Below are 24,380 nucleotides of genomic sequence, written 5' to 3'. Positions count from 1 at the left end.
CTGTTTTCCATTTTGGACTTTCACTATTATCGTTTTGTTCCCAACCATTCTTATCTCTATTTGTTGATGTGCCGTCATGTCAGAACTGGTTGGAACTTTTTTGATGCTTGACAGATTGTCGTTAACTTCATTGAGGCACGTTTGTAGTCCATCAGAACCAATGCAGGGTCCTAACTGAAATACATTTGTGGAATGTGTTTCGGACACTCCATCAGCCTCTAGTTTGTAAGTGTGTAGGCACTCTTAAAGGTGTAGTAAATCTCAACCAGTTACCTCATATTTCACAATCAGTCTGAAAGAGCCAGCTTTCTAAACACTCCTGTGTTGTCCATTGTTTGTACTTCTTGCAATGACAATCAGAAAGCTTTCTGAATATACCTTAAACTGATTGCCATAGTTCAATATTGACCAATGCAAGAAATAATTATTTTCAGCATGTTCAAACATTAATGAAACTGAGAACTATAAAGTTTTAAGTGCAGTTATATTAATATCAGAAAAGTATCACCTTTCTTGTCAACAAACATTAAAGTTCAGGAATAAGAAGTGAAAATAAATGTAACCTCTTTTAATCCTTTTTTGGCAGACTGCCTTTTCAAGGTCTGTCCTATGAACCGGTATTCAGCGCAGAAACAGTTTTGGAAAGCCAAGCAAGCCAAACATGAGAAAGATAAGATTGCAGATGTGGTGCTACTTCAGAAACTGCAGGTGAGATTTAGAAGTACAGCATTTTTACATTATGTGTGTTTAAGCATCACTTCTTAGTTTTATGTACATTGTGTTATGATGTGACAAATATATTGTACATTATATACTTGATTCTCTTCTCTCAGCATGCATCCAACTTGGAGCAGAAGCAGAATGAGACAGAGAACAGGAAGGTCCATGGTGATGTAGTTAAATATGGCAGCGTCATTCAGGTAGCAATCTCAGTATGATTATTTGTTAAATGTAATTAACAAATTGCCATTTAATTTCATTTACTCAGTACAGCTGTAGAAATATTGCTGGCTGATTACTTAAGATAAAGCACTGATACATTCATAAGTACCATATCTTTTTCTGAATTCATCTTTATGACCCGTTAATAAAAGTTTTTTTAATTATTAGCTGCAAAACGTCTACTTATTTGCTTTAGGATTTTTGCTTCAATTGTCTTAACTCTTAATTAATGTGAAGGGAAAATATTGTAGCCTATTTTATGTGTTTTATGTGATTTTAAATATTTTATGTGATTTGGTGAAATGGCCACACTTTTTAAACCTAATGTTGGTTCTTGATTTTATTTTTCTTTGATTCTAGAAACAAAAAAATCTATTTTCTTTGTTAGCTTTAAATAAACATTCTTAGAAGAATTTGGGTGGGAAACGTGTTGTGCAATTTAACAGCAAACGGGTTTACAGATGGGAAAATGGAGAGTAAGTGAGACAAACTTGTTTCCTAAGTTGCGAAACATACAACCAAAGTCTTTAGTTCAAGGGAGCAATAAAATGATGGCACATTTCCTCACTGCTCTTTGAGACAGTTACTGATAAAGTGTATTCACAATATAGGAAACAGACTCTTCCCTGATACTGCACAGTGTCTTAAAATAAAAACCTTCCTAGTCCCCACTGATTCCTGCACATACATTTCACTCCTAATTATCAGGGGCCTTAATGGTATTAAAGTACACCAAATTTGTTTAATTTCTTAGCTTAATAATTTAGAATCTACTGCCAGTGTCGTTCTCACTGCTGGTGTAACAAGAAGTGTTTCCTTCTTTAGACAAAGGTAGGAACATTTAGAGACAATAGTTATTTTCCAAACAACCTATGCACCACATACTGGCAATTATATTTTTTCAGTTTGCTTCGATGCACACAGAGCCCATAGAACATGCCCATTTTTTAATTTGGAAGTGTGGTTTCTTTATTTGTATTAATTGTATTAATAATTATTTAATTTGTATCAAATATATTTCTTGCAAATTTAGCAATGTTTCTTAAACACATTGCTAAAAGACTATTTTCTGCCCCAATAATCACGTAACAGTAAATTAAGAATAACACATTCAGTGGGACATTATTTCTAAAATGACAATTGACAGCAAAACTAACAGGAGCAGTGAAAGGTACCCTAATGAGTTAATAGCTGAGGTATAACCAAGACAAAGTCCTTTGAAGAATGCAGGTATACAGAATTAATGGACTCTGCTAAGAGTTTTCACTTAATTCCCTAGCTGGGCTCTAGGTTTCTGGTTAAGTCTTTTAGTCAAGTTTTTTTTGTAGACTTTAGCATGAATTACTTATTTATGCTGTTTTATTAAATCTCATCATATTCTCATATTCCCTGAAATACCCTGAACACCAGACTACTTCAAGTGGTTGGTTAAAGCAGCAATAAAATTGCCTCCTTATAAATTAAAAATTCGACTAATTTTCTGCTAGTGTGACAGTGATTTCCCCTGACTTTGTGGTTAAATGGAATTTATTGGAGGATTATTTGTTTTGTTGTGATTTGTAGTGTGTGTGTAGTTTAAGTTAGTTTAATTTTGTGCGCAGCAGGTAGTGTCACTGTCACACAGCTCCAGGGACCTGGATGTTGTGGGTTCGATTCCCGCTCTGGGTGACTGTCTGTCCGCGGGGGTTTCCTCCAGGTGCTCTGGTTTCCTCCCATAGTCCAAAGACATGTTGGTAGGTGGATTGGTGACTCAAAAGTGTCCGTAGGTGTGAGTAAATGTGTGTGTTGCCCTGTGAAGGACTGGCGCCCCCTTCAGGGTGTATTCCCACCTTGCGCCCAATGATTCCAGGTAGGCTCTGGACCTACTGTGACCCTGAACTGGATAATCGGTTACAGATAATGAATGAATGAATGAATGAATGTTTGGCACTTAAGAGCAGTGGGTTCTCTGGTGTTGTTTAGTGCTTACCAACTTAGTACTTTATCTCATGGTTATTGACTCCTGGCAGTTACGGGTGTTCAGGGTCTGGGTATGCTTAAGCCTTTGTAAAGACTACTCTGAGCCATTATACTTCAATAAAGAGAAAATAAATAGTGCCCATTGGTTTCTGATTCATCATAAGCCCTGCACATCACACTATATTAAAGGATACACAAACCTAGTTGTATTTGTCTTGATGAAGTAAGACAGCCACTGATTAGCAGGTCAGTGCTTGTGTATTGTGTTTGCCCTGCCTCAAAAAGAAGAAATGCCTGAAGATTTTAAATTATTGTTTCTATTTATGTATTATTAATACTTAAAATTACAGCTTCAGATTCATTATAATGTTCCACTGACCTGTACTAAGGGAAACAGAGCCACTGTCAGAAACTGAACTATGTATCTATTGCCACTTTCACACATGCAAGGTAATCCAGAAATGTTTCTGTGTTTACCTGGAGGGGCTATATGTGTGATCGCGGCCACCTGTAAAATTTGGCCCAGACCTTACCTGGATTTTATCCTCCTTGAGCCACAGTAAATGTTGCAGATAAAGTCTGAGTTAGTGCATGTGAGTACAGCACAGGAATTGTTCCAGAATTTCTCCTAAATGTTCTGTACAAGCGTTGTGCGCCACGCCTAAAGCACGTGTTTCATCTTCCGCTGCAAGATCGCGCCTGAGGCAGAAAATCTCCCGCTGTATGTAACATTTGGAAGAGAGTTGTTAACCTCCCTCCCCTCCACACTGTAGTGCTGTAATAATTTATTTCACTGGGGTGATAAATCTAAATCTAAATTAAACTCTTAAATAGTTCCTTTAAAATCTGAGGAAACCTTTGAACTGGAATTTTTAAATATATACTTTTTTAAAATATATACTTGTAGTGTTCCTGTACAGAAAGACTAGCCTAAAAATTTTAGACCATGGAAGATATTTAATGTTGAGTTCCTTGGTGATGCTAAGCACCATCTTGTTTGTTATCAGCTCCTGCACATGAAGAGCAATAAGTATTTGACAGTGAATAAACGTCTGCCGGCTCTGCTAGAGAAGAATGCTATGCGAGTCACTCTGGATGCCACTGGCAACGAGGGATCTTGGCTTTTCATTCAGCCTTTCTGGAAGCTCAGGACCAATGGAGACAATGTAATTTACTATAGACCACACATACACACACACACACACACACACACACACACACACACACACACACACACACAGAATCGTCCACAAGCTAAACAAATGCATGCAAATGCAGCTTCACTTCTTTAAATAAGTTTAAAGAGACATAATATTACAAGTATAAATCCGTACCATAATTATTATCCTGAAATTCATATTTTAAAGAGCAAATATGTGATAACTCTTCTTTAGGTTGTGGTTGGTGACAAAGTCATTCTGAATCCAGTTAATGCAGGACAGCCCCTTCATGCCAGCAACTATGAGCTTACTGACCACCCTGGCTGCAAAGAGGTGGGCTTGCTAATTTAGATTGTCTTAACTATAATCGGAGTCTTTATAAGAAGGTTCTGTTCATTCAGTGGCCATCTTGGCAGTTATTTCTACTATTTAAAGCTTCTTGGGTCTTTGGAATGCTAGAGACCCTTTAGCCTTAAACTAAAAAATTGAGTAAGTTTGAGTGTGTCCCCTACAGGTCAACTCTGTGAATGGCAACACTTGCTGGAAGATTAACCTGTTTATGATGTTTAGCGACCACAAAGATGAAGTCCTTAAAGGAGTAAGTGAGTCTAAAGAAAGAATATTTTGAATGACCACCTGACATTTGTAACTGGAGCTGACATTTACTCTTTGTTGCTCTAGGGGGATGTAGTACGACTCTTCCATGCAGAGCAAGAAAAGTTTTTGACTTGTGATGAGTACAAGTCTAAGTTGCATGTTTTCCTCCGTACAACATTGCGACAGAGCGCCACCTCAGCCACCAGCTCTAATGCTTTATGGGAAGTGGAGGTAATATGGGATTTTGTATTTTTGACAGAGATAGCCCTAGGATTTATGCTTCAAAATTAATGTTTCTAAATACTTATAGACAATTTAGCATTATATAAAGTTAAGTATTGACAAAAATTGTCTTCAACCTTTATACTGGAATATTATATTTAAGGGAAAGTGTGTTACTTTTTTCACAATTCAAATTGATTGTTAAACAGTATGTAAGTATCACAAATGTACATCACAAATATGTAGCCATTTTCCCTTATTTCAAATGTTTGTGACTACTGAAGACATCTGTAAAATATTTTACCTTTATTTTTTACATTTTTATTTCTCTGTGAGGTCTGTTTATAACATTAGCGTGGCTATGGGTACCACTCAGTTTTAACCAATTGCTCTTTATGTCTTGAATAAACAAGCTGTGCTTCTTGCTGCACCTTTAATATTTATATGTAAATGATCTCTGTTCTGATTTGTCTGACTGGCACTTGGCCTTGTTCAAAAATTTCACCAAAGCTCTAAAATGCTCCACGCTGGCTATGTGTTTAAATAAAACGTGTTGGTGTTTAGTTTATGTAAATCATTATGACAATATAATTTAGTTGTCCGTGGCATGATTTTATAAGGGTTCAGGATGGTTGCTGATGTGCAGTGTTTAACTATACATGGGTTAGACAATGAAACTGAAACATTTTAGTGTGGGAGGTTTCATGGCTAAATTGGAGCAGCCTGGTGGCCAATCTTCATTAATTGCACATTGCACCAGTAAGACCATGTGCATCCAATGGTTCAAACATTGTATCCTGAAGGTGGTGCCGTGTATCAGGATGACAATGCACCAATACACACAGCAAGACTGGTGAAAGATTGGTTTGATGAACATGAAAGTGGAGTTGAACATCTCCCATGGCCTGCACAGTCACCAGATCTAAATATTATTGAGCCACTTTGGGGTGTTTTGGAGGAGCGAGTCAGGAAACGTTTTCCTCCACCAGCATCATGTAGTGACCTGGCCACTATACTGCAAGAAGAATGGCTTAAAATCCCTCTGACCACTGTGCAGGACTTGTATATGTCATTCCCAAGACAAATGTATTGGCCGCAAAAGGAGGCCCTACACCATACTAACAAATTATTGTGGTCTAAAACCAGGTGTTTCATTGTCCAACCCCTGTATACACACACACACATATATATATTAGTTCCAGTGTCTGAAACAACATCAACATGTCTATTGAGATTACATATGTGGGTGTGGTTTGTGGGAAGTGTGTAAATGCTAACTGGGGGGATGATGATAATTAAATTACTTTTTAGCTATGAGAGCTTTTTAAGTCTTGTTCAGTAGTAAAGAAATACATTGCAGACCTCAAATACGATGTCGCAGACAAGCCATGTTTGTGTGAAAAATGTTCACTTAAAATGTATAAATATTTTATTGTTTTGTGATTTTAATCAAGTTATTCATGTAGCATTTTGCTTGTGTTAGAGAAGCTAATGGAATATTTTTTTTTGTCCGCAGGTGGTGCACCATGACCCGTGTAGAGGTGGAGCAGGCCACTGGAATAGTCTCTATCGCTTTAAACATCTAGCAACGGGAAATTACCTTGCAGCAGAGGTAAAACAAAATCCTTTAAGATATGAAAAAGTATGCCAGTGTTTCTTCAGACACTGTGTGTGTGTGTGTGTTAAATGGTTTGGACTTTTGTGTGTATCAGGAAAACCCAGGCTACAGAGGAGACAGCAATGAACTACAGCCAGTGGTAGGCCTACTTATAAAACTGTGGCAAACTGTTCACCACATTGACATTTAATGTTATGTCACAGCTTTGTGTGGTCATTCTGCTCTGGTTATTCTTCCTGTGCTTTTATGTCTTCATAGACAGACACAGAGAGTAAGAGGAATAATAAAAGGAGCATGGGTGAGAGGATAAAGTATAAATTGGTTGCAGTGCCTCATGGGAATGACATTGCCTCTCTTTTTGAACTGGACCCCACTACACTGCAGAAGACAGATTCATTTGTGCCAAGGTGCTATGCTGTTTTTCCCTAGTAAAATCCTGATGAGTTTACTAAACGGTAACTTATAATTCTAATTATATTCTTCTGTCATTTTTTATTACCCTCTTAACAGAAACTCATATGTACGATTACGTCATCTGTGTACGAACACATGGATCCAGAGCACTAATGTACCGATTGACATAGATGAAGAGAGGCCCATTCGATTAATGGTGAAAACCTTCAATGTTTTATATCAGTAACTGATCTTCCAGTCTTGCCGTTTGAATACTAGGCATATTGATCAGTAACTGCTTGCAATTTACCTAGTCATGAGAGAAAAGAATGGAAACATGACCCATTTATGTAGTATGTTTGTTTATTAACTCTCAAGATTTTTGTGTCATATAATAATCAGTTTCTTATTTGAAGTTACATTGGTAACTAATCACGTGGTAATAACTATATATTTTATTGTACCTTAGCAAATAGCAATTTTTTACTCCTTTTCCCCTCTTGTCCCAGCTTGGTACTTGTCCCACCAAAGAAGATAAAGAGGCTTTTGCTATTGTTTCTGTGCCCGTTATGGAAATTCGAGACTTGGATTTCGCTAATGATGCCAGTCTCATGTTGAGCACCATTGTGGACAAATTCAATGCTGGTTTCATCAGTCAGAATGATAGGAGGTAAGACAATACATGAACATACAGAACACAGGATTATCTTCTGTCTTGTGAAGTAAAAACACTATTTCCGAAAAGGTTGGAGCAACTATTAAATGCAGTTTAACAAGAATCTTTCTCTTGAACCTGACAAAATTACAAAGAAAATAAATGCAATGTTTTCACTGACCAACTTTACTTAGTACATTTAAACATATTTTGAATTAGATGTTTGCAAAACACGCAGAACAGCGGGGATAGAGGCATGTTTACCATGGCATTAAGTCATATTTTCTTTGTAATAACAATTTTTGATTATTTGCGAACTGGGAATATTAATATTTGCTGCTTTGCCAGTGAACCATTTGCCCATTCTTGCTTGAAACAAGATTTAAGCTGCATGTGTGATTCTCCTGTACATGATGCACCATATATATTTCAGTAGGAGACAGATCTTGACAGCAGACATGCCAGTAAAACACACACACTGAGTTTGAGAAACCATGCTGTTGTAGTATGTGCAGACTTAGGCCTGACAGGTCTTCTTCTTAGGTCTTCTTGAAAAAAAACATGGACTTCCCAGGAAAAAAAAAACATCTTGATGGCAGCATATGTGTCTTTGAAATCCCAGTGTGCACATATCTTTCAATGGTTCCTTCACAAATCACCCATGCAGTGGTCACTGATATACACCCCCATACTATGACCTTTCACTGATAACAGTCTGTATGGTTCTTTTGCTATTGGCACTGAGAACTTAATTTCTGGTTTTCTCAACAACAAGCTGAAACAAGAACACACCTGTCCAAAAAACATTCTTTCAGACACTTTGAAATGTATGACGTATGGCTTAATCCTTGTGTAATATGTCCAGGTTGCAATTATAGATGTAACAGCTGACATTATATTGTAACAACAGCTTTCCAGAGTATTCAGTGTCTATATTTGTCACAGGGGCATGATGTTTTTCAATCCGTTGTTATCCTTAGGGTTTAGGGCCAAACATTAAATGTCATTTCATTTATAATTTTGTCAATGAAATAAAAGTTATATGCTTTATTTTACTGTATTTAAAAAAATTGTCCCAACATTTCAGGCAATGAAGCTTGCAGGTGGAATGATATGTATATTGTAGCTGTGTATACGATTCTACCTTTATTTATAGATAGGCATAAATCCGTATCTGTGTGAGAGTACCTGAAGAAACAAGGAAACTTGGCTGTTTTTTCAAACACCTGTTGCTTTCATTGTATAGGTTTGCCATTAAGCTGCTGGAGGACTTGGTGTTCTTTGTGGTGGACCAAGTGAACAGTGGGCAGCCTGTGCTGGATTTGGTAAATTCTAAACCCAACAGAGAGAGACAGAAACTCATGCGGGAGCAGAACATTCTCAAACAGGTTTTTTTCATTCAAGTTACCTATTCTTAAGAACTTTAAAGATAGCCCAAATTTGTGGTTCATATCTATTAATAGACACTGCATGGCCAAAGAAAGACTCACTCTTTTATTTCACTCTTTCAGATATTTGGGATCATAAAGGCTCCATTCAAAGATAAAGGAGGGGAAGGCCCTCTGTTAAAGCTAGAGGAACTTTCGGATCAAAAGAATGCTCCCTATCAGTACATGCTTCGACTAAGCTACAGAATTCTCAGACACTCTCAAGAGGACTACCGCAAGAACCAAGTAGGAATTCAGAAAAATCACTGCTTTGAGTGCTAATGGATTTTATTTTTTTGATTTAAGATATTTTTGTTTCTCTGTGGTTGATGTGGATGTGCATACACAGTAAATCTTCTTGTGTAATGAGGTCATTTAAATAAAGGGTTTACATTCTCAGTCTCACCAATGTATAATTTACATGTAATTTTCATGGAAGAACAAATAATCAATAAGAGTTAGTGTGTAATAAACCTTCTTATTAATGATTGAGTAATAAGCCTGTAGTTGATGGAATTAAAGATTATATTTCCTTCTGCCTCCTTCCCCTCCATTAGGAATACATAGCCAAGCAGTTTGGTGTGATGCAGTCTCAGATTGGCTATGATATTTTGGCTGAAGACACAATCACTGCTCTGCTACACAACAACCGCAAACTGCTGGAGAAGCATATCACAAAGACTGAAGTGGAGACATTTGTGAACCTGGTTCGCAGAAACAGGGAGCCCAGGTTAGTACTGTTATAGTTTTAACCCTCCCATAGGGCTTTCTTTGGGTAGAATCTTTGAGGATGTTAATGAAAAGAAATGTAGGAAATGTGACATCTGTGCCCGTGAATATTGTATATATTGTATAAACTATAAAGTGGATATTTTTGCTCAAGGTTTCTGGACTACTTGTCAGACCTGTGTGTATCAAATAATGTAGCCATACCAGTGACGCAGGAGCTGATCTGTAAGTGTATGCTGGACCCAAAAAACCAAGATATTCTCATCAAAACAGAGTGAGTACATAAATAGTTAACCATGTAGGGGTTGTAGCGATAATTACATTCCAATTGTATACAGTAGTCTGCAAAGGCCAGACACCACATCTAATTTATTTAATTTTCACTCAAAATGGCAGCTTTTTTATTTTTTTAGGAGATATTCCTGAGGAGATTTGATATAAAATAATCCCTTGCAAAAGGAATGTGAAATTCATAAAAGAGGGGGAGAACAGTAAAAATTAAATACATTTGTTCTCAAAACAATGAACTGGTCACTCCAGGACTCAAGCCTCCACATTTTTAACTGTGACTGACATAATTTTGTAATAAAATAAAATGCTGTAAATTCAAATATTTTATCTAATGGAGGATTTGAATGGGAGATTAAAATAAGGAGATGTAGTACTGTAATGAGAAAACCTAACAGAAAATGTGTAAAATAATTTAAACCTGTTTGTGTATGTGTGCAGGCGACGTACCCCTAAAGAAAATCATCATAATACTGAGTATATCGAAGAGTATGGAGAGGAGGATGAGGTTTGGTTGTTCTGGATGGATAAAGCCAACGAAACTCAAGAGAAGAGTATTCGGGCACTTGCTCAAGAAGCCAGACAAGGAAATGCTCATGATGAGAATGTATTAACATACTACAGGTATTTTCAGAAGTGCAGAAATGTGAACTGGGGAAATAATGCTTTATAGTCACTTATTAGTAAAAAACAGTTGATGGAGTATGGAGTAGCAACTTTCTTTGCGTATTATATATATTTATTTAAAAATCTCATTTTCCCCAGGTACCAGCTAAAGCTCTATGCACGTATGTGTTTGGACCGCCAGTATCTAGCCATAGATGAAATTTCCAAGCAGCTAGATGTTGAGCTCATTTCCCTGTGTATGATGGATGAGGTTCTTCCATACGACCTTCGAGCCTCTTTCTGTAGACTCATGCTGCATGCCCATGTGGACCGTGATCCTCAGGAACTTGTAACTCCTGTCAAATTCGCTCGTCTCTGGACTGAGATCCCCACCTCCATTACCATCAAAGAGTATGAGTCCTTTTGCCTTGTTATCTAGTAGCAGGCTGTTACAGTATTGTGACTGACTGTAGGTATAAATGAGTACAAATACTATAGCATATTTACATAATGGGAACCCTTCGATGGTTTGCATTTCAAATGCACTTACACTATATCTTTATTCTGTACAACAGTTATATATCTACAATCCTGATTAAGGTGTATTGGTTTTAACATGATTAATTGTAACTTGAACACCAAAATATATCAGTAATTGCAGGCTTGTTTAAATGTATCCCATGGTAATATCATTAAAAACCTGGATTTAAATATGACTATGAGCAGTGTTTTTATAGTTATCGAGTGTGGCATCTCAATAAAAATCTGACTGACTTTTCCATACAGACAGAATTAGATATTCAGTCTGATGATTTATACCATAGAGACAGACAAATCAATAGTCAAAGTTCTTAGCAATTATACTTCTAGAAAAATCTATCTAGTTTCTGGTGGAGTATAAAGAGTTATTCTGTATGAAATTAATTTAAACTGATTTTTCTTGCTTTATAATTATTCAGACATGTAACTGTAGAGTCTATGTGCTTCTAAATGAAATTTGTTTCAATTATTTTGAAATTCTTTTTTTCAGTTATGATTCTCATATGGACTACTCCAGAGACAACAAGAAAAACAAGTTTTCCAACACCATGGCTTTCATGGAAGATTATCTAAACCTTGTTCTTCATGATGATCTACCTTTTGCTGATGAGGAGAAAAATAAACTGACATATGAGGTACATTCACATGGCTACAGTGTACTGCATACTTTGAAAATACGTATATGAACCTCTTTAATTCCCAGATGTATTACATTCTGAGGTTTATCATGTAAAACAGTGCTAAGAGGAAGTTTTGAAATAACTTATTGATTATAACTGGTCCAAGGATGACATTTTTATGGAATTGTTATTTTTTATTTTTCATTTTTTGTCCAATTGTGTCTCGTTTCAGGTGGTGAGCTTAGCCAGGCATCTAATCTACTTTGGCTTCTACAGCTTCTTTGAGCTGTTGCGACTGACACGCACTCTTCTTGGCATTGTTGACTGCATTCCCAACCCTGCAATGGTTGCTCAAATGATGCATGATGATGGCAGTAGTGAGTAAATAAAAATCCCTAAAGCAGTTTAACTCCTATGAACCCAACAGGCCTGCTATTATGCCCATAATATATAAAATCCACTCATTTGAAACTGCTACCAAAGGCAACATTAAAATAATTCTCTCAGTTTCCATTTGTAGATTCTGACCTTTCTTTGGTGGCGATGGACAAAACTTCTTTTCTTGTTGAATGCTTCATGAGACTATGTGCCAAGAAATGTAAAGAACTGATAGGACATCATTAAGTTGTCTGTTGGAAAGCTTTGAAAGAATAGCTCTAGATTTATCATTTTACATTTATGTTGCATTATTCTGTGACATATGCTTGGACTGCTACTTATATGACTTGGTTATCATGCTGTCATTTTTGTGTTTTTTATTAGTTTATGTCACACACAAACTCGACAATATATTATTAGTATTAACAAGGAAATTAATAGAAATATAAGTCACAGAGAAGTTGTGTTTTATAATTATTCCGTATGAATAAAGGAATCATAAGTGCTTACTGATCCAAACTGTGTTCTGAACGAACCTACTCACTCACTCAGAAAAATCAGTTCAGAATTGTGCCTCCTTTGCATGGTAATATAATGCTTGGTAGCACAGAGGTCCAGCAAATGCTTATACAGTAACCAAGGTGAAGATGCATGAATGTACCATTTCTTTAATAGCAGCAGATTTATAAACATGATCAGGTTGTTATTGACATTTGTGCAGCAGATGACAAAAAGGTGTATTAGGTTACGTGATATATCACAAATTTCTTTTCAAAGGCAAAAATATACGCCGTTCCATTCATGGAGTGGGCCAGATGATGTCCACCATGGTGCTGAGCAGAAAGCAGTCCATAATGGTTGGCCCTGGTCGTCCTGTTATTGGTTTGGATGGGCAGACCCGCACAAAGGACAGTATTGACAATCAGGACATTACAGTCATGGACACTAAACTGAAGATTCTTGAGATCTTGCAGGTATGCAGTTACATCCCCTTGTATGCACAGTCAGAATGAACTATGCTGTGACGTTATAGTCTTCTCTGATTGTTCTCTGCAGTTTATCTTGAATGTACGACTGGACTATCGCCTCTCGTTCTTGCTATCCGTCTTCAAGAAAGAGTTTGTAGAGGTGTATCCAATGGCAGATGCAGATGCGGTATCAGCAAATGAGACTGCAGGTAAATCATATACAATAAATTTACAAAATGAGGACAAAATACCAGTACAGAAATTTTATTGCTACATATTGGAATAGCAGTACATTCTTCTAAATATTGTAAACATGCATTTTACTAGTTATGATTGGTAACACTGTTAAATTGATCTAATTAAAATTTGCTATAATCCATCCAGTAAACTGGATGATTCACGTTAATATCTTGATTCATGCTTGATTCACACTTACACATAGAACTGTGACAGATCAGGATGAGCAGATGTAATTTTTTGGAAGGCTCATTAGCATGTTGGAGCATTCTTTTATATTAGTATTACAAAAGTCATTGTCTCAGCAACAATTAACAAGCTTTTACTTGTAAACTAGGTAATGTAATTTCATATCAGCCACACATTCCAGAGTAGATTTAGCTAAAATATTTTTGGTTTATTGCATTTGAAATTGATTATTTTTTCCGACAGCAACCATCAACTTACAGCACATAGGAGAGCAGGCAGAGGCCATGTTTGGAGTTGGGTAAGTAATAGCTTTCCGTTTCTCCATGTTCCTTGTTGACTGATGGTCATTATGCTAGGTGCACTATTTGTTAACAGTTACCATTCTTAAACTTTGTTCTGCCCTTTAGAAAAGGGAACAGTATTTTGGAAGTGGATGATGAAGGAGGGCGGATGTTCCTGCGTGTTCTTATCCATCTCATCATGCATGACTATCCTCCGCTGGTCTCGGGGGCACTGCAGCTCCTTTTCAAACACTTCAGTCAAAGACAGGAAGTCCTTCACACATTCAAGCAGGTTAGCCACAATGTCAGACCAGTCACCAAACAAACTGATCAGTTGATAATTTGTGAAAATCTGCTTTCAAGTTTATAGCTTTTATTTTATAACATTATTAGGTCCAGCTTCTAATATCAGAGCAAGATGTGGACAATTATAAGCTCATAAAGAGTGACCTGGATCATCTACGCATGATGGTGGAGAAGTCAGAACTTTGGGTGGAAAAGAAAAGTAGCTTGGGTGGGGAGGGCAAGAAAGATAAAGGGGAGGTGAGTTTGTGAAAGCAAGAATTTAAAACAGCTTTTTGTGTTACACAGGAATAATAAATGCTATTTTCTCTAATTTGATTTTTCACTAGGGTGCTACAGATGAAGCTCCAGCCTCCCAGAAAGAAAAGCGTGAGAAGAGCAATGAAAATTACCAAAAAGTCAAAGAGGTATGTATTCCAGTCTGCTGAGGTCAATTAACAGATAGTGGTAGTCAAAAACGATGGATAGGTAGATAGATGTATTCACATTTGTTCAATATATACTGGACCAAAGCACATTGAAACATTGAGTATTTTGTCATTTTACTTATTAAAATAAAACTTGTATCTTAAAATGGGGCTTCTGTATCTTCATTCTGTAGATCTTGGAGCGTTTGAATAAGATGTGCAGCTTCGGTGTGTTTAAGAAGCAGCAGAGGCTTCTGAAGAACATGGGAGCCCATAAAGTCATGCTGGACCTTTTGCAAGTCACATATGATCGGGTGTGTACAGCCATTGTGAAATATTTTTTTTGTACAGTATTGTTTGATAAAACACTATTATTAAAGAAGAACTTAATATGATTAGGAAGGCCCTAGTGATTTGTTATTGTTCTTTCCTTACACAAGTGGATATTTTAAATGTATTCTCTTCAGAAATATCTCCTTTATTTATATTACACAAGAGAAAAAGAGAAGTGGGATGTGACTGGGTAGCATGTATAAAAGTGAGTGTCTGTTAGTGTCTGTGACATCTTTGGCAATAGCTTTCGCTGTGAGGACATAACATTGCTTTTTGGCAATGTTTGCCATTAACATTCTTAATGGCAGCACATAACTCTGGATTCTGATTCTGCACAGTACTGTACAATAAAGAATACAGTACATTAATATAGATAGTGCTGTCTTCTTATGTCTCAAATGTTACTTTGCCTTGACACCACATCTGTGGCCCCTTGTCATCCCCATGCATAAGCTCCTGAACTGATTCAGCACAGACCTTCTCCTAAGACCTCCTATACATTAGACCTTATGTTATACAGACTCCAAGGCTGCTTCTACCTGCAGTTTTAAATTAAAACTCTATTATTAAATTTTTTTTTGTCTTGGTTCCTCCCACAGTTCTTTTCCTTGTCACAGTTGCCTTTTGCTTTCTCAGTTGGGGTTATTAATTATAATTTTGTTTTAATTCTCAAATTCTGTAAAGCTGCTTTGTGAAACCATCAGCTTTTAAAAATCACTATACAACTAAATTTGACTTAACGGGCCTTAACTGTGCCTCTCTCTTTTGACAGAATGACAAGAAAATGCAGGAGATCATTAAGTTCACCCACCTTTTTCTGCAGAGGTTCTGCAATGGCAATCAGGAAAACCAAGCTCTTCTTCACAAACACCTTAACCTCTTTCTTACCCCTGGAGTACGGACGTTCACAGTTTTTAAAAGCAACTTCTTATCATTTTGGATGATATAATACAACTTATATTTTTTAGTCATTCAAACAGTAAAATAGGTATATTTGACCCTCAGTTTCTTCTATCTTCATTTTTTTTTCCTCAGGTCCTTGAAGCAGAGACAGTGCAGCATATCTTCAGTAATAACTACACCTTATGTTCAGAAATCAGTGAAACAGTGCTGCAGCACTTCATCCACTGCTTGGCCACTCATGGCCGCCATGTGCAGTACCTCAACTTCCTCCACACCATCATTAAAGCTGAGGGGAAATATGTGAAAAAATGCCAGGATATGATCATGACTGAGGTGAGAAATAAGTGCTGTGATTTAAGTAGAGCATTCACTGTTATTTTAAGGGCTGTGGAATATGACAAGAAAAAAATAATAAACCAGCATTTAAAGACATTTTTTACTATACACAATACATATAAACAAATTAATATTAATTTCACAACACAGCCTGGCATAACAACTCAAAATCCTAAGTTCCAAAATCTAAGATATAGGAAAATTAACAATTTATAACTAGCATGCATGAATAGGTGTATTTCTATTGGAGCAAGAAATGATTCACCGATCCAGAAAAACACAGACCCATATGCAAGTGAATATTGTTTAAACTCAGGCAGTAAGCTAGCATTAAACCTGAATAGTTGATACCACACTGACACATATCTTTTTTAAAATAATCAGTCAGTTATTATTAATCATAATTTTACAATCTATGTGTATGCACAGGACCAATTATATTTTATGATTTTAAGCTTGCGATCTCCCATTAATAAAAAAAATAGTGAGCACTACGTCCAGTTTTTAAAAAAATAACAATAATTACAAACTTTTAAAAAATAAAAAGTTGTTAATATTTCTTATAATAATGCTATAAGAAATTTTTCCACTCCTATTTTTTCTCTTTGTCAAGTTGTCAGCACACAATGTTAACATTTAGCCTTTCTGTATTCTCAAATTGACAGTTAACAAATGCAGGTGATGATGTGGTGGTGTTCTACAATGATAAAACCTCCTTTTCCACCATGCTGAAATTGATGGCTGAGTCCAGAGAAGGCGTACAGGAGAACAGCCCGCTCCGCTACCATATTTCTCTGGTGGAGCTACTAGCAGCGTGCGCTGAGGGCAAAAATGTCTACACTGAAATCAAGTGCACATCACTTCTGCCCCTAGAGGATGTGGTTAAAGTTGTCACCAATGGGGATTGTATTACAGAGGTATCAGGATTGTTCACTATGTTATTGCTGTTTCCGTAGTCCTTGTTTCTATTTGAAGACAAAGTAGACATGCTCCCCTAAGCTACATGACATGGAAACAAATAGTCCACAATCTACAGACCGTAAACAAGGGAGAAAAATACAGTTTCAATATAAGGTTCTGAATGAATAGTGGAGGATTTGAAATTGTTTCATGAATTTCTAAGTATCTATGTATTTGCTGTGTTCATAATAATTCTCATTAATGACAGTACGTTCTTAAGTTCAAATATCGTAACTTGGTCAGTGTCACAAATTTGAATCTTTAAGAGCAAGATTAGAACATTTATTTTTATGTTTCTTGTCATAACTTCGTTGTTTTACATTTTTTCACAATTATAAAATATCCTGTTGTTTTTTTCTGGGTTTAAAAAGGGAAATGTATATCAGTGTAGTCTCACACTTTTGAACACCACTGTACATCTATTATTCAAGTTGAAGCATAGCAACATCTTGGAAATATCCTGTAGTATTCCTTTTTGTATGTGTTGATGGTAGTGGCTGTTTTGACATTGGTATCTTGTGTGCCAGGTGAAAACTGCCTATGTAAATTTTGTGAACCATTGCTATGTGGATACAGAAGTTGAAATGAAGGAGATCTATACCAGCAACCATATATGGAACCTGTTTGAGAACTTCATTGTAGACATGGCCAGGGTAAGTCACAAATCACTGCTCTCCCAGATGAGCCATTTTATCAGTACTTTATAAATTTGGCAAAGAGCTGAGATCATATTTGTTGAACATTTCTAAGAAAAATAACCTCAGGCTTATTGATGATGGAGAGGTGCATTTGGCCAGGGTTATTGACGTATAGTCTATATCATCTGGTTTCTGTTAATATAATATCATAAGAGACTGCTATGCAATATGGTGGTGTTGACTAAATAATGTTTATAGGTTTGCAATAACCGAGAAAAGCGAGTGCAAGACCAAGTGCTGGAGAAGTATGTCCTCAATGTGGTGCTAGATACTATAAACGCATTCTTCAGCTCACCATTCTCTGAAAACAGTACTTCACTACAGGTAAGCCATCTCCCTAGTTCTGTATTTTTGTGAAGATAAAGAATAATAGATTTTACTAATCGATTGTCAGGAATGTCCATTATTTTACAGCATTACCTGCTAAAAAAAAAAAAAATAAAAAAAAAAAAAACATATTCGAGCCATTTGCAAAACTAAGGGGCAGAAGTCATGTTTTTGACCTGACAAAACAATCAGAATCAGACATGCACAGAGTCTATGTATACTGACATTAATTATCACCGCTTTTTGTAAATCTCACAATTGTCTAAAGCTGTGTAAAACTTTTTTTCCCTCTTAAAATGATCTTAAATACTCAAGTAGTGCTGTAGATCTTCTGCTAATTTGAGCAAATGTTTCCATTTCCAGTCTCATCACAAAATAGTGACACAGTTGCTGCAGTCAAGCATGCGTTTGCTGGACTGTACCTGGCTCCAGCAGCAGCAGAAAGGACTGGTAGAAAGTTGCATACGGACTCTTGCCTTGACTGGTACATCATAGTTACTTTCTCTGTCATTTTTCTGATTCTAAGAATCACCCGCTAAATCTACATTGCATTATTACAATTTTTTATTTTATAAAAAAATAATGACTTTGTATTTAATCTTAAATCTGAATTTTAACAGTTTTAAGGAATTAAAAGATGTTTTTTTTATTTTTGTATGCATTTTATTGTGACCTTCTAAATATAAATCAGTAATAATTCTTAAGAATCTACAATTAGTGATTAGATTTGAAAGTGAATTTAAAATGACTGCTTGTTTTATTGTCTTTTTTCATAGCTAAAAGTCGTTCTATCTCTCTGCCGATTGATTTGGAAGCCCACATCAACATGATGCTGAGCAATAGTGCATTAAGCTCTCAGTCCCGTGCCAGCTCTGGGTACAAAAATACCTCACGAACTGCCAGACCTCCTATCCCCAACAACTCCTGGGACTATAAGAACATCATCGAGAAACTACAGGTGTGTGTGTGTGTGTGTGTGTGTGTGTGTGTGTGTGCGTGTGTGTCTGCAGATCTGGCATATCAGATTTAGGGTAGTTATGAAAGAATGTTTTAAATATGTGAATAATAAGCCTGCAGTACAAGGGCTTAAAGAGCTTGATTGTGTTTGTGTTTAAACAGGACATCATTAACACCCTTGAAGAGCGCCTGAATCCCTTGGTTAATGCAGAGTTGTCCGTATTGGTGGATGTTCTGCACCAGCCAGAGCTGCTGTTTCTGGAGGGCACTGATGCACGCATGCGGTGTGAATCTGGAGGCTTCATCTCAAAGTGAGTTAAACATTCCATGAACACTACTTAAGTCCAACAGTTTTGTGCAAAAGTCCATTCAGAGTCTGTTCATTAATTTCTGTAATTATTTCATCCTTATCAGAATGGCAGAAATCAGAGGCCAGATATAATTTATATAATATTATATATAAAAAATACTAAACAAGAACAGGTGATCACAGATATTCCTAGCCACCCTGCATGACCTGGTAGACCATCAAAACTGTGCCCATTAGATGAAATGCATTTCTGCACTGCTTCTCATTGCAGAGTCCACAGGTGTTTCTGTTTATCATTTTGTCCATATGCTACAGGAACTTTAATAATATTCTTTGCCAAAAGAAAGAAACCTACATTTCCTATGCTTTAACTTTTGTACTTGTTGCACATGCATATATTTTCTTATGCTCTTAATTCAGACTGATTCAGCACACCAAGGCTCTGATGAGCTCTGAGGAGAAGTTGTGCATCAAGGTCCTCAGAACTCTACAGGAGATGCTGATCCGCAGTCTGGATTTTAATGACAGGGTGAGACATTTGTGATAAATATGTAAATAGATCTTGATGTTTTTTTTCATCTACTTATGAGAGTGAATGCTTCTTTTTAAGGGGATTACTTTGAGAAAAGTGCTGCTGCAGAATTACCTCTTTAACAACAAAAAAGGCATGAAAAGTGAAAAGGTGGAACATGGAGCAGGAGGTTTGTTTCAATAAAAGTCCTCTATGATATTTTTATTCATGATATAATGATTTTAATCATGATATTAAGATGGATGCATATTATACAAGAAATAAACATGTTTTGAAATATATCAAATAAATCTACAACTGTAAATGTATTTTAACTAGTGTAACTAATGTATTTTAACTAGTCTCAGTGATGCAGTCATACTGTGATTAGATAAGAGTTTCTGCGGATATTGTGTTTCTGTGCTTGTGTGTGTGTATAGGTGGAGAGGCAGAAAGGGACTGGTCTGCTGTGGCTGCAGTTCAGTGTCGTCTGGATAGAGAAGGAGGCACAAAATTGTTCACAGACCTTATCATGAGTACTAAAAATGATAAAATATTCAAAGAGAGTATCCAGCTAGCTATCTGTCTGCTGGAGGGAGGCAACACTGAGATTCAGGTGCATATATATCACAATTAATAGGAGTGTAATCAAATGTCCTGCTGAAATTTTTCAGCTGAAAATTGTCTGATATTTTTTTTCAGAAATTAGCTCTTTCTTTAGCTGTTTTACCAAATATCTAGGTTTACAATAAATTGTCAAAATCTAATAATTAAGATGAATCTAATGAAAGTAAGCAATAAGGAAGGAAGCAATAATTAACAATCTTAAATTTTGTTCCTTCACGCTTGCCCCAGTCCACATAGTATTCAAACATTTTGAGCAGTAGCCATGAAAATGTGCACTATTTACAGAGACAAGTTATCTATAATCTCAACTGATGCCATGTCTGCAAAGTTACAACAGAGATATTGAAAGTAAAAAAGCAAAATAAAAAAAGCTGCTGAAGCAGAATGTGGTAAGAGTCTGAATTAGAATATCTGTAGGTACACTTTTTGAAATGACAAAAAAAAAAAAAAAACATTACTAAACAGACACACTGCAACTGTAACAAAACATATTGGAATATTTTGCCTCAGATGAGCTCCCTTAAATTAATTTGATTGTAAAACAGTTTGAGAACAGTGACCATTCTTTCCCTATTTTTCCTTTTACTTTAGAACTCCTTCTACAAACTTATGATGGGAGACAACAAGTCTGAGAAGTTTTTTAAAGTTTTGAATGATCGCATGAAAAATGCTCAGATGGACATCAAAGCAACCATTTCAGTCAATGTTGGAGAAATGAGTAACAAGGCCAAAGATGAGAAAGAATTGGATTCAGGTAAAGGAAATGCACAAAAACTACCTTGTAATGTTTACTAAGACTAGGAAGTACATTCAGTTACTATAATAAATATGATGAGCAGTGTATGCCAGAGTAAATTCATGGATCCTCTGACTTCTTTTAAAAGCATCCCAGTCAATGGTGTTTCATTCAGGGGGTGCTGCTAAATTTGGGAATCACCCGTCCATTGCTGCATCACACACTCCAGCAGCAGCTCCACACACAGAGCAGCAGGAGGTGGAAACTGAAATGGGTCCATCTGTGATCATCATGAAACCCATTCTGCGCTTCCTTCAGCTGCTCTGTGAGAACCATAACCAGGATCTGCAGGTAAGCAATCTCTACATGTACAATCTTATGCAAAGGTTTAGGCACCTCTGTTCACTTCTCCAAGATTCACGTTGGTTGTTTTTAATCATAGTTACAATAAGTACACCTCTACCGAGAACACTGTTACATTTATTGAAATGCACAGTTATGTTTATTTTTACTAATCTCAGCTAATATACTGACACTGTAGAAATCTGCAGAAAAATCCTGTTCAAGCATTTTCTCTTTAGAGAATATTTTTACATATTTATATCTCATATTAATTGTCATGAACAGTTGCTTTATGTTTGTGAAACTTTCACAGATATATTTGCTTTCATCAAACTTATGGCAGGCAGAGTATAAGATTATCTGTATTGTTACAATTTCTTAAGTTTATTTAAAGTGTGTGTTTCTTCAGAATTTCCTTCGATGTCAGAACAACAAAACAAACTATAACCTGGTTTGTGAGACACTACAGTTCCTGGATATCATGTGTGGCAGCACCACCGGTGGTCTGGGATTGCTGGGACTGTACATCAATGAAAATAACGTGGGTCTGATCATCCAAACTCTGGAAACACTCACAGAGTACTGCCAGGGACCATGCCAGGAAAACCAGGTCAGATAATCAGTCAAAGATCACTATACTTAGGTGTTCTGACAAAGATTAAATATACTGTATATGAATGAGCTTAGACACATGCAGACATTGAATATATCGTTTTTGAAAAAAGAATTGCTGATGCATAATGGAAAACGTCTTTATTTCTCTAATAAATGTAGTAACTTTGTATATTGTATATGTAGCACTCACAAAAATAAATATAATGGGAATGTGGGCTCTAATGTGTTTTAGAACATGACACTTTATATACACCCTGTATACACACTTTGCATGCTGAGTTTTCTCTGATTCTCTTTTTTCCATTTGAAGACATGCATTGTCACCCATGAATGTAACGGAATTGATATCATCACTGCACTCATTTTGAATGACATCAGCCCATTGTGTCGCTACCGCATGGAGATGGTACTCCAGCTAAAGGTGAAGAGTAGACTGTAACTTAATTTTCATACTTGACAGTACATAATGAGAGACATCCAAAAGAAGACATGAAATGAAAAACATGAAAAATCTAAAATAAATAATAAAATATTAAGTATATTACCAAAAACCTGAGACATTGGTATAAAATTAAATTTAATACATTTTCCCTTTGAAAGGCTCACCTAACTAGAAAACAATATGAAGTGTTAGACACTGCGGAACATGTTTTTTAAATACACAAAATCTGATGGAGTCTACAACAATATTGAACCGTAATCACCAATGTGCCTTATTGTAGTGTTTATTACTTTATTTTATTTTAAAATACATTGGTTAAGATTGTGACAGTCATGTCCCATAATTTTCTGATTACAAGACATTACATCTGTATGCATAAGATAACAGAATGCTTCTTGGCAGGACAATGCCTCAAAACTCTTATTGGCCTTAATGGAGAGTCGGCACGACAGTGAAAATGCGGAGAGGATTCTGTTTAACCTTCGACCCAGAGAACTGGTCAGTCCAACATCTCACACTGTTCTGTGAATGATATGTAAGTGATTTAAATTACAAATAGCCACTCACTGTGTTGTTTGTCCATTAGGTTGAGATTATAAAGAAGGCATACCTGCAGGAGAGTGAGCATGAGGGGGAGGATGTATCACCCAGAGAAGTTGGCCACAACATCTACATCCTGGCACTACAGGTATATTATTAACACTAATCTAAATCATGAACTACGAAAAGTTCAGTTTTGCAAAAAATCACATTACATGATCTTGAGGATACTTGCAAATATGAGTGACTGTGTTACATACAGGTAACTAAAAATCAACCTAGTAAAAAGAGTTGATGTCAGAGATTTTTCAGTACTTTTTGGAAATATTAAAAGATAACTGTAGCAGAAGCAGTAGCAATATATTACAGTGGAACTGTCAACGCTACATGTGGTTAAATGTCAGTCTTCTCTCACTGCACAGCTTGCACGACACAATAAGATTCTCCTTCACCTTCTAAAACCACCAAAAAGAACTAAAGAAGAGGGAGAAGAGGGTATCTCATCTATGGTATGTGGTTCAGCCACTCAACCTTCTCCATTTGCCAATATTTTTTCTTGTATCCTGTGTTATATATAAGTACATATCTGTTTATTTTACTGCAGCTGAATCTGAACAACAAGCAATTCTCCCAAATGCTGAAATCCACAGCTCCATGTGAGATTCAAGAGGAAGACCCCCTTGACTACTACGACCACCACACTGCTCAGATTGAAGTTAGTTGCAATTTTTAAAATGATAAATGATCTTTACATTTTTGGACACTATTCATTTGCTCATTTTTCTTGTGTAACACTTAAGTTTACTTATCAATTTATTATAAATATTCAATATGGAGGAAATTTTAAAGCCAATCCAGGATGAGTATTCAGGATTCAGGTTGCTACATAACATGAATAACAGTATTGAATTTTAGTCTGAAGCTGGATTTTACAGCTTAATTAATGTGCACAATAGTACAGGGTATTATAAATCTTTCATTATTATATCAGATTGTTCGTGAAGACCGCAGTATGGAGCAGATTGTATTCCCTGTCCACCCCATCTGTGAGTTCCTGACAGAGGAGTCAAAGTTCCGTGTCTTTAACACCACAGAACAGGATGAGCAGGGCAGCAAGGTCACACACTTCTTCGAACAGGCTTCCTTTCTGCACAATGAGATGGAGTGGCAAAAGAAGCTCCGCAGTAAGTGATGGATTTGGCCTGTTAATCTAGGAAAATGTAG

General features: G+C 36.3%; 1 protein-coding gene across 2 annotated transcripts in view; it reads left to right on the top strand.

Annotated features, from left to right (window-relative positions):
- itpr3 (inositol 1,4,5-trisphosphate receptor, type 3) overlaps positions 1–24,380 on the top strand; it is a 41,089-nt gene that overhangs the window by 8,485 nt on the left and 8,224 nt on the right. Inside the window, exons 3-48 of one of the 2 annotated variants that reach the window (XM_066643438.1) lie at positions 587–708; positions 834–920; positions 3,909–4,067; positions 4,296–4,394; positions 4,576–4,659; positions 4,743–4,889; positions 6,397–6,492; positions 6,593–6,637; positions 6,757–6,905; positions 7,009–7,108; positions 7,401–7,561; positions 8,793–8,934; positions 9,058–9,219; positions 9,531–9,703; positions 9,857–9,976; positions 10,432–10,614; positions 10,756–11,007; positions 11,627–11,771; positions 11,989–12,133; positions 12,912–13,108; positions 13,191–13,311; positions 13,772–13,826; positions 13,936–14,101; positions 14,203–14,352; positions 14,442–14,519; positions 14,714–14,833; positions 15,625–15,747; positions 15,888–16,088; positions 16,757–17,008; positions 17,579–17,704; positions 17,948–18,073; positions 18,440–18,560; positions 18,853–19,034; positions 19,196–19,344; positions 19,764–19,872; positions 19,954–20,044; positions 20,295–20,470; positions 21,073–21,235; positions 21,393–21,568; positions 21,969–22,169; positions 22,485–22,595; positions 23,019–23,114; positions 23,203–23,304; positions 23,579–23,665; positions 23,761–23,871; positions 24,148–24,340. In XM_066643438.1, coding sequence (XP_066499535.1) covers positions 587–708; positions 834–920; positions 3,909–4,067; positions 4,296–4,394; positions 4,576–4,659; positions 4,743–4,889; positions 6,397–6,492; positions 6,593–6,637; positions 6,757–6,905; positions 7,009–7,108; positions 7,401–7,561; positions 8,793–8,934; positions 9,058–9,219; positions 9,531–9,703; positions 9,857–9,976; positions 10,432–10,614; positions 10,756–11,007; positions 11,627–11,771; positions 11,989–12,133; positions 12,912–13,108; positions 13,191–13,311; positions 13,772–13,826; positions 13,936–14,101; positions 14,203–14,352; positions 14,442–14,519; positions 14,714–14,833; positions 15,625–15,747; positions 15,888–16,088; positions 16,757–17,008; positions 17,579–17,704; positions 17,948–18,073; positions 18,440–18,560; positions 18,853–19,034; positions 19,196–19,344; positions 19,764–19,872; positions 19,954–20,044; positions 20,295–20,470; positions 21,073–21,235; positions 21,393–21,568; positions 21,969–22,169; positions 22,485–22,595; positions 23,019–23,114; positions 23,203–23,304; positions 23,579–23,665; positions 23,761–23,871; positions 24,148–24,340 — 6,354 coding nt within the window. Of the gene's footprint in view, positions 1–586; positions 709–833; positions 921–3,908; positions 4,068–4,295; positions 4,395–4,575; positions 4,660–4,742; positions 4,890–6,396; positions 6,493–6,592; positions 6,638–6,756; positions 6,906–7,008; positions 7,109–7,400; positions 7,562–8,792; positions 8,935–9,057; positions 9,220–9,530; positions 9,704–9,856; positions 9,977–10,431; positions 10,615–10,755; positions 11,008–11,626; positions 11,772–11,988; positions 12,134–12,911; positions 13,109–13,190; positions 13,312–13,771; positions 13,827–13,935; positions 14,102–14,202; positions 14,353–14,441; positions 14,520–14,713; positions 14,834–15,624; positions 15,748–15,887; positions 16,089–16,756; positions 17,009–17,578; positions 17,705–17,947; positions 18,074–18,439; positions 18,561–18,852; positions 19,035–19,195; positions 19,345–19,763; positions 19,873–19,953; positions 20,045–20,294; positions 20,471–21,072; positions 21,236–21,365; positions 21,569–21,968; positions 22,170–22,484; positions 22,596–23,018; positions 23,115–23,202; positions 23,305–23,578; positions 23,666–23,760; positions 23,872–24,147; positions 24,341–24,380 lie in introns of both variants that reach the window. The other variant, XM_066643436.1, reaches the window with a different exon arrangement.

This window comes from Hoplias malabaricus, chromosome 14 (genome assembly GCF_029633855.1).
Source record: "Hoplias malabaricus isolate fHopMal1 chromosome 14, fHopMal1.hap1, whole genome shotgun sequence".
NCBI classification, from domain to species: domain Eukaryota; kingdom Metazoa; phylum Chordata; class Actinopteri; order Characiformes; family Erythrinidae; genus Hoplias; species Hoplias malabaricus.
Note: the sequence above shows the minus strand (reverse complement) of the source record. Positions and strands in the feature narration are given on the sequence as shown.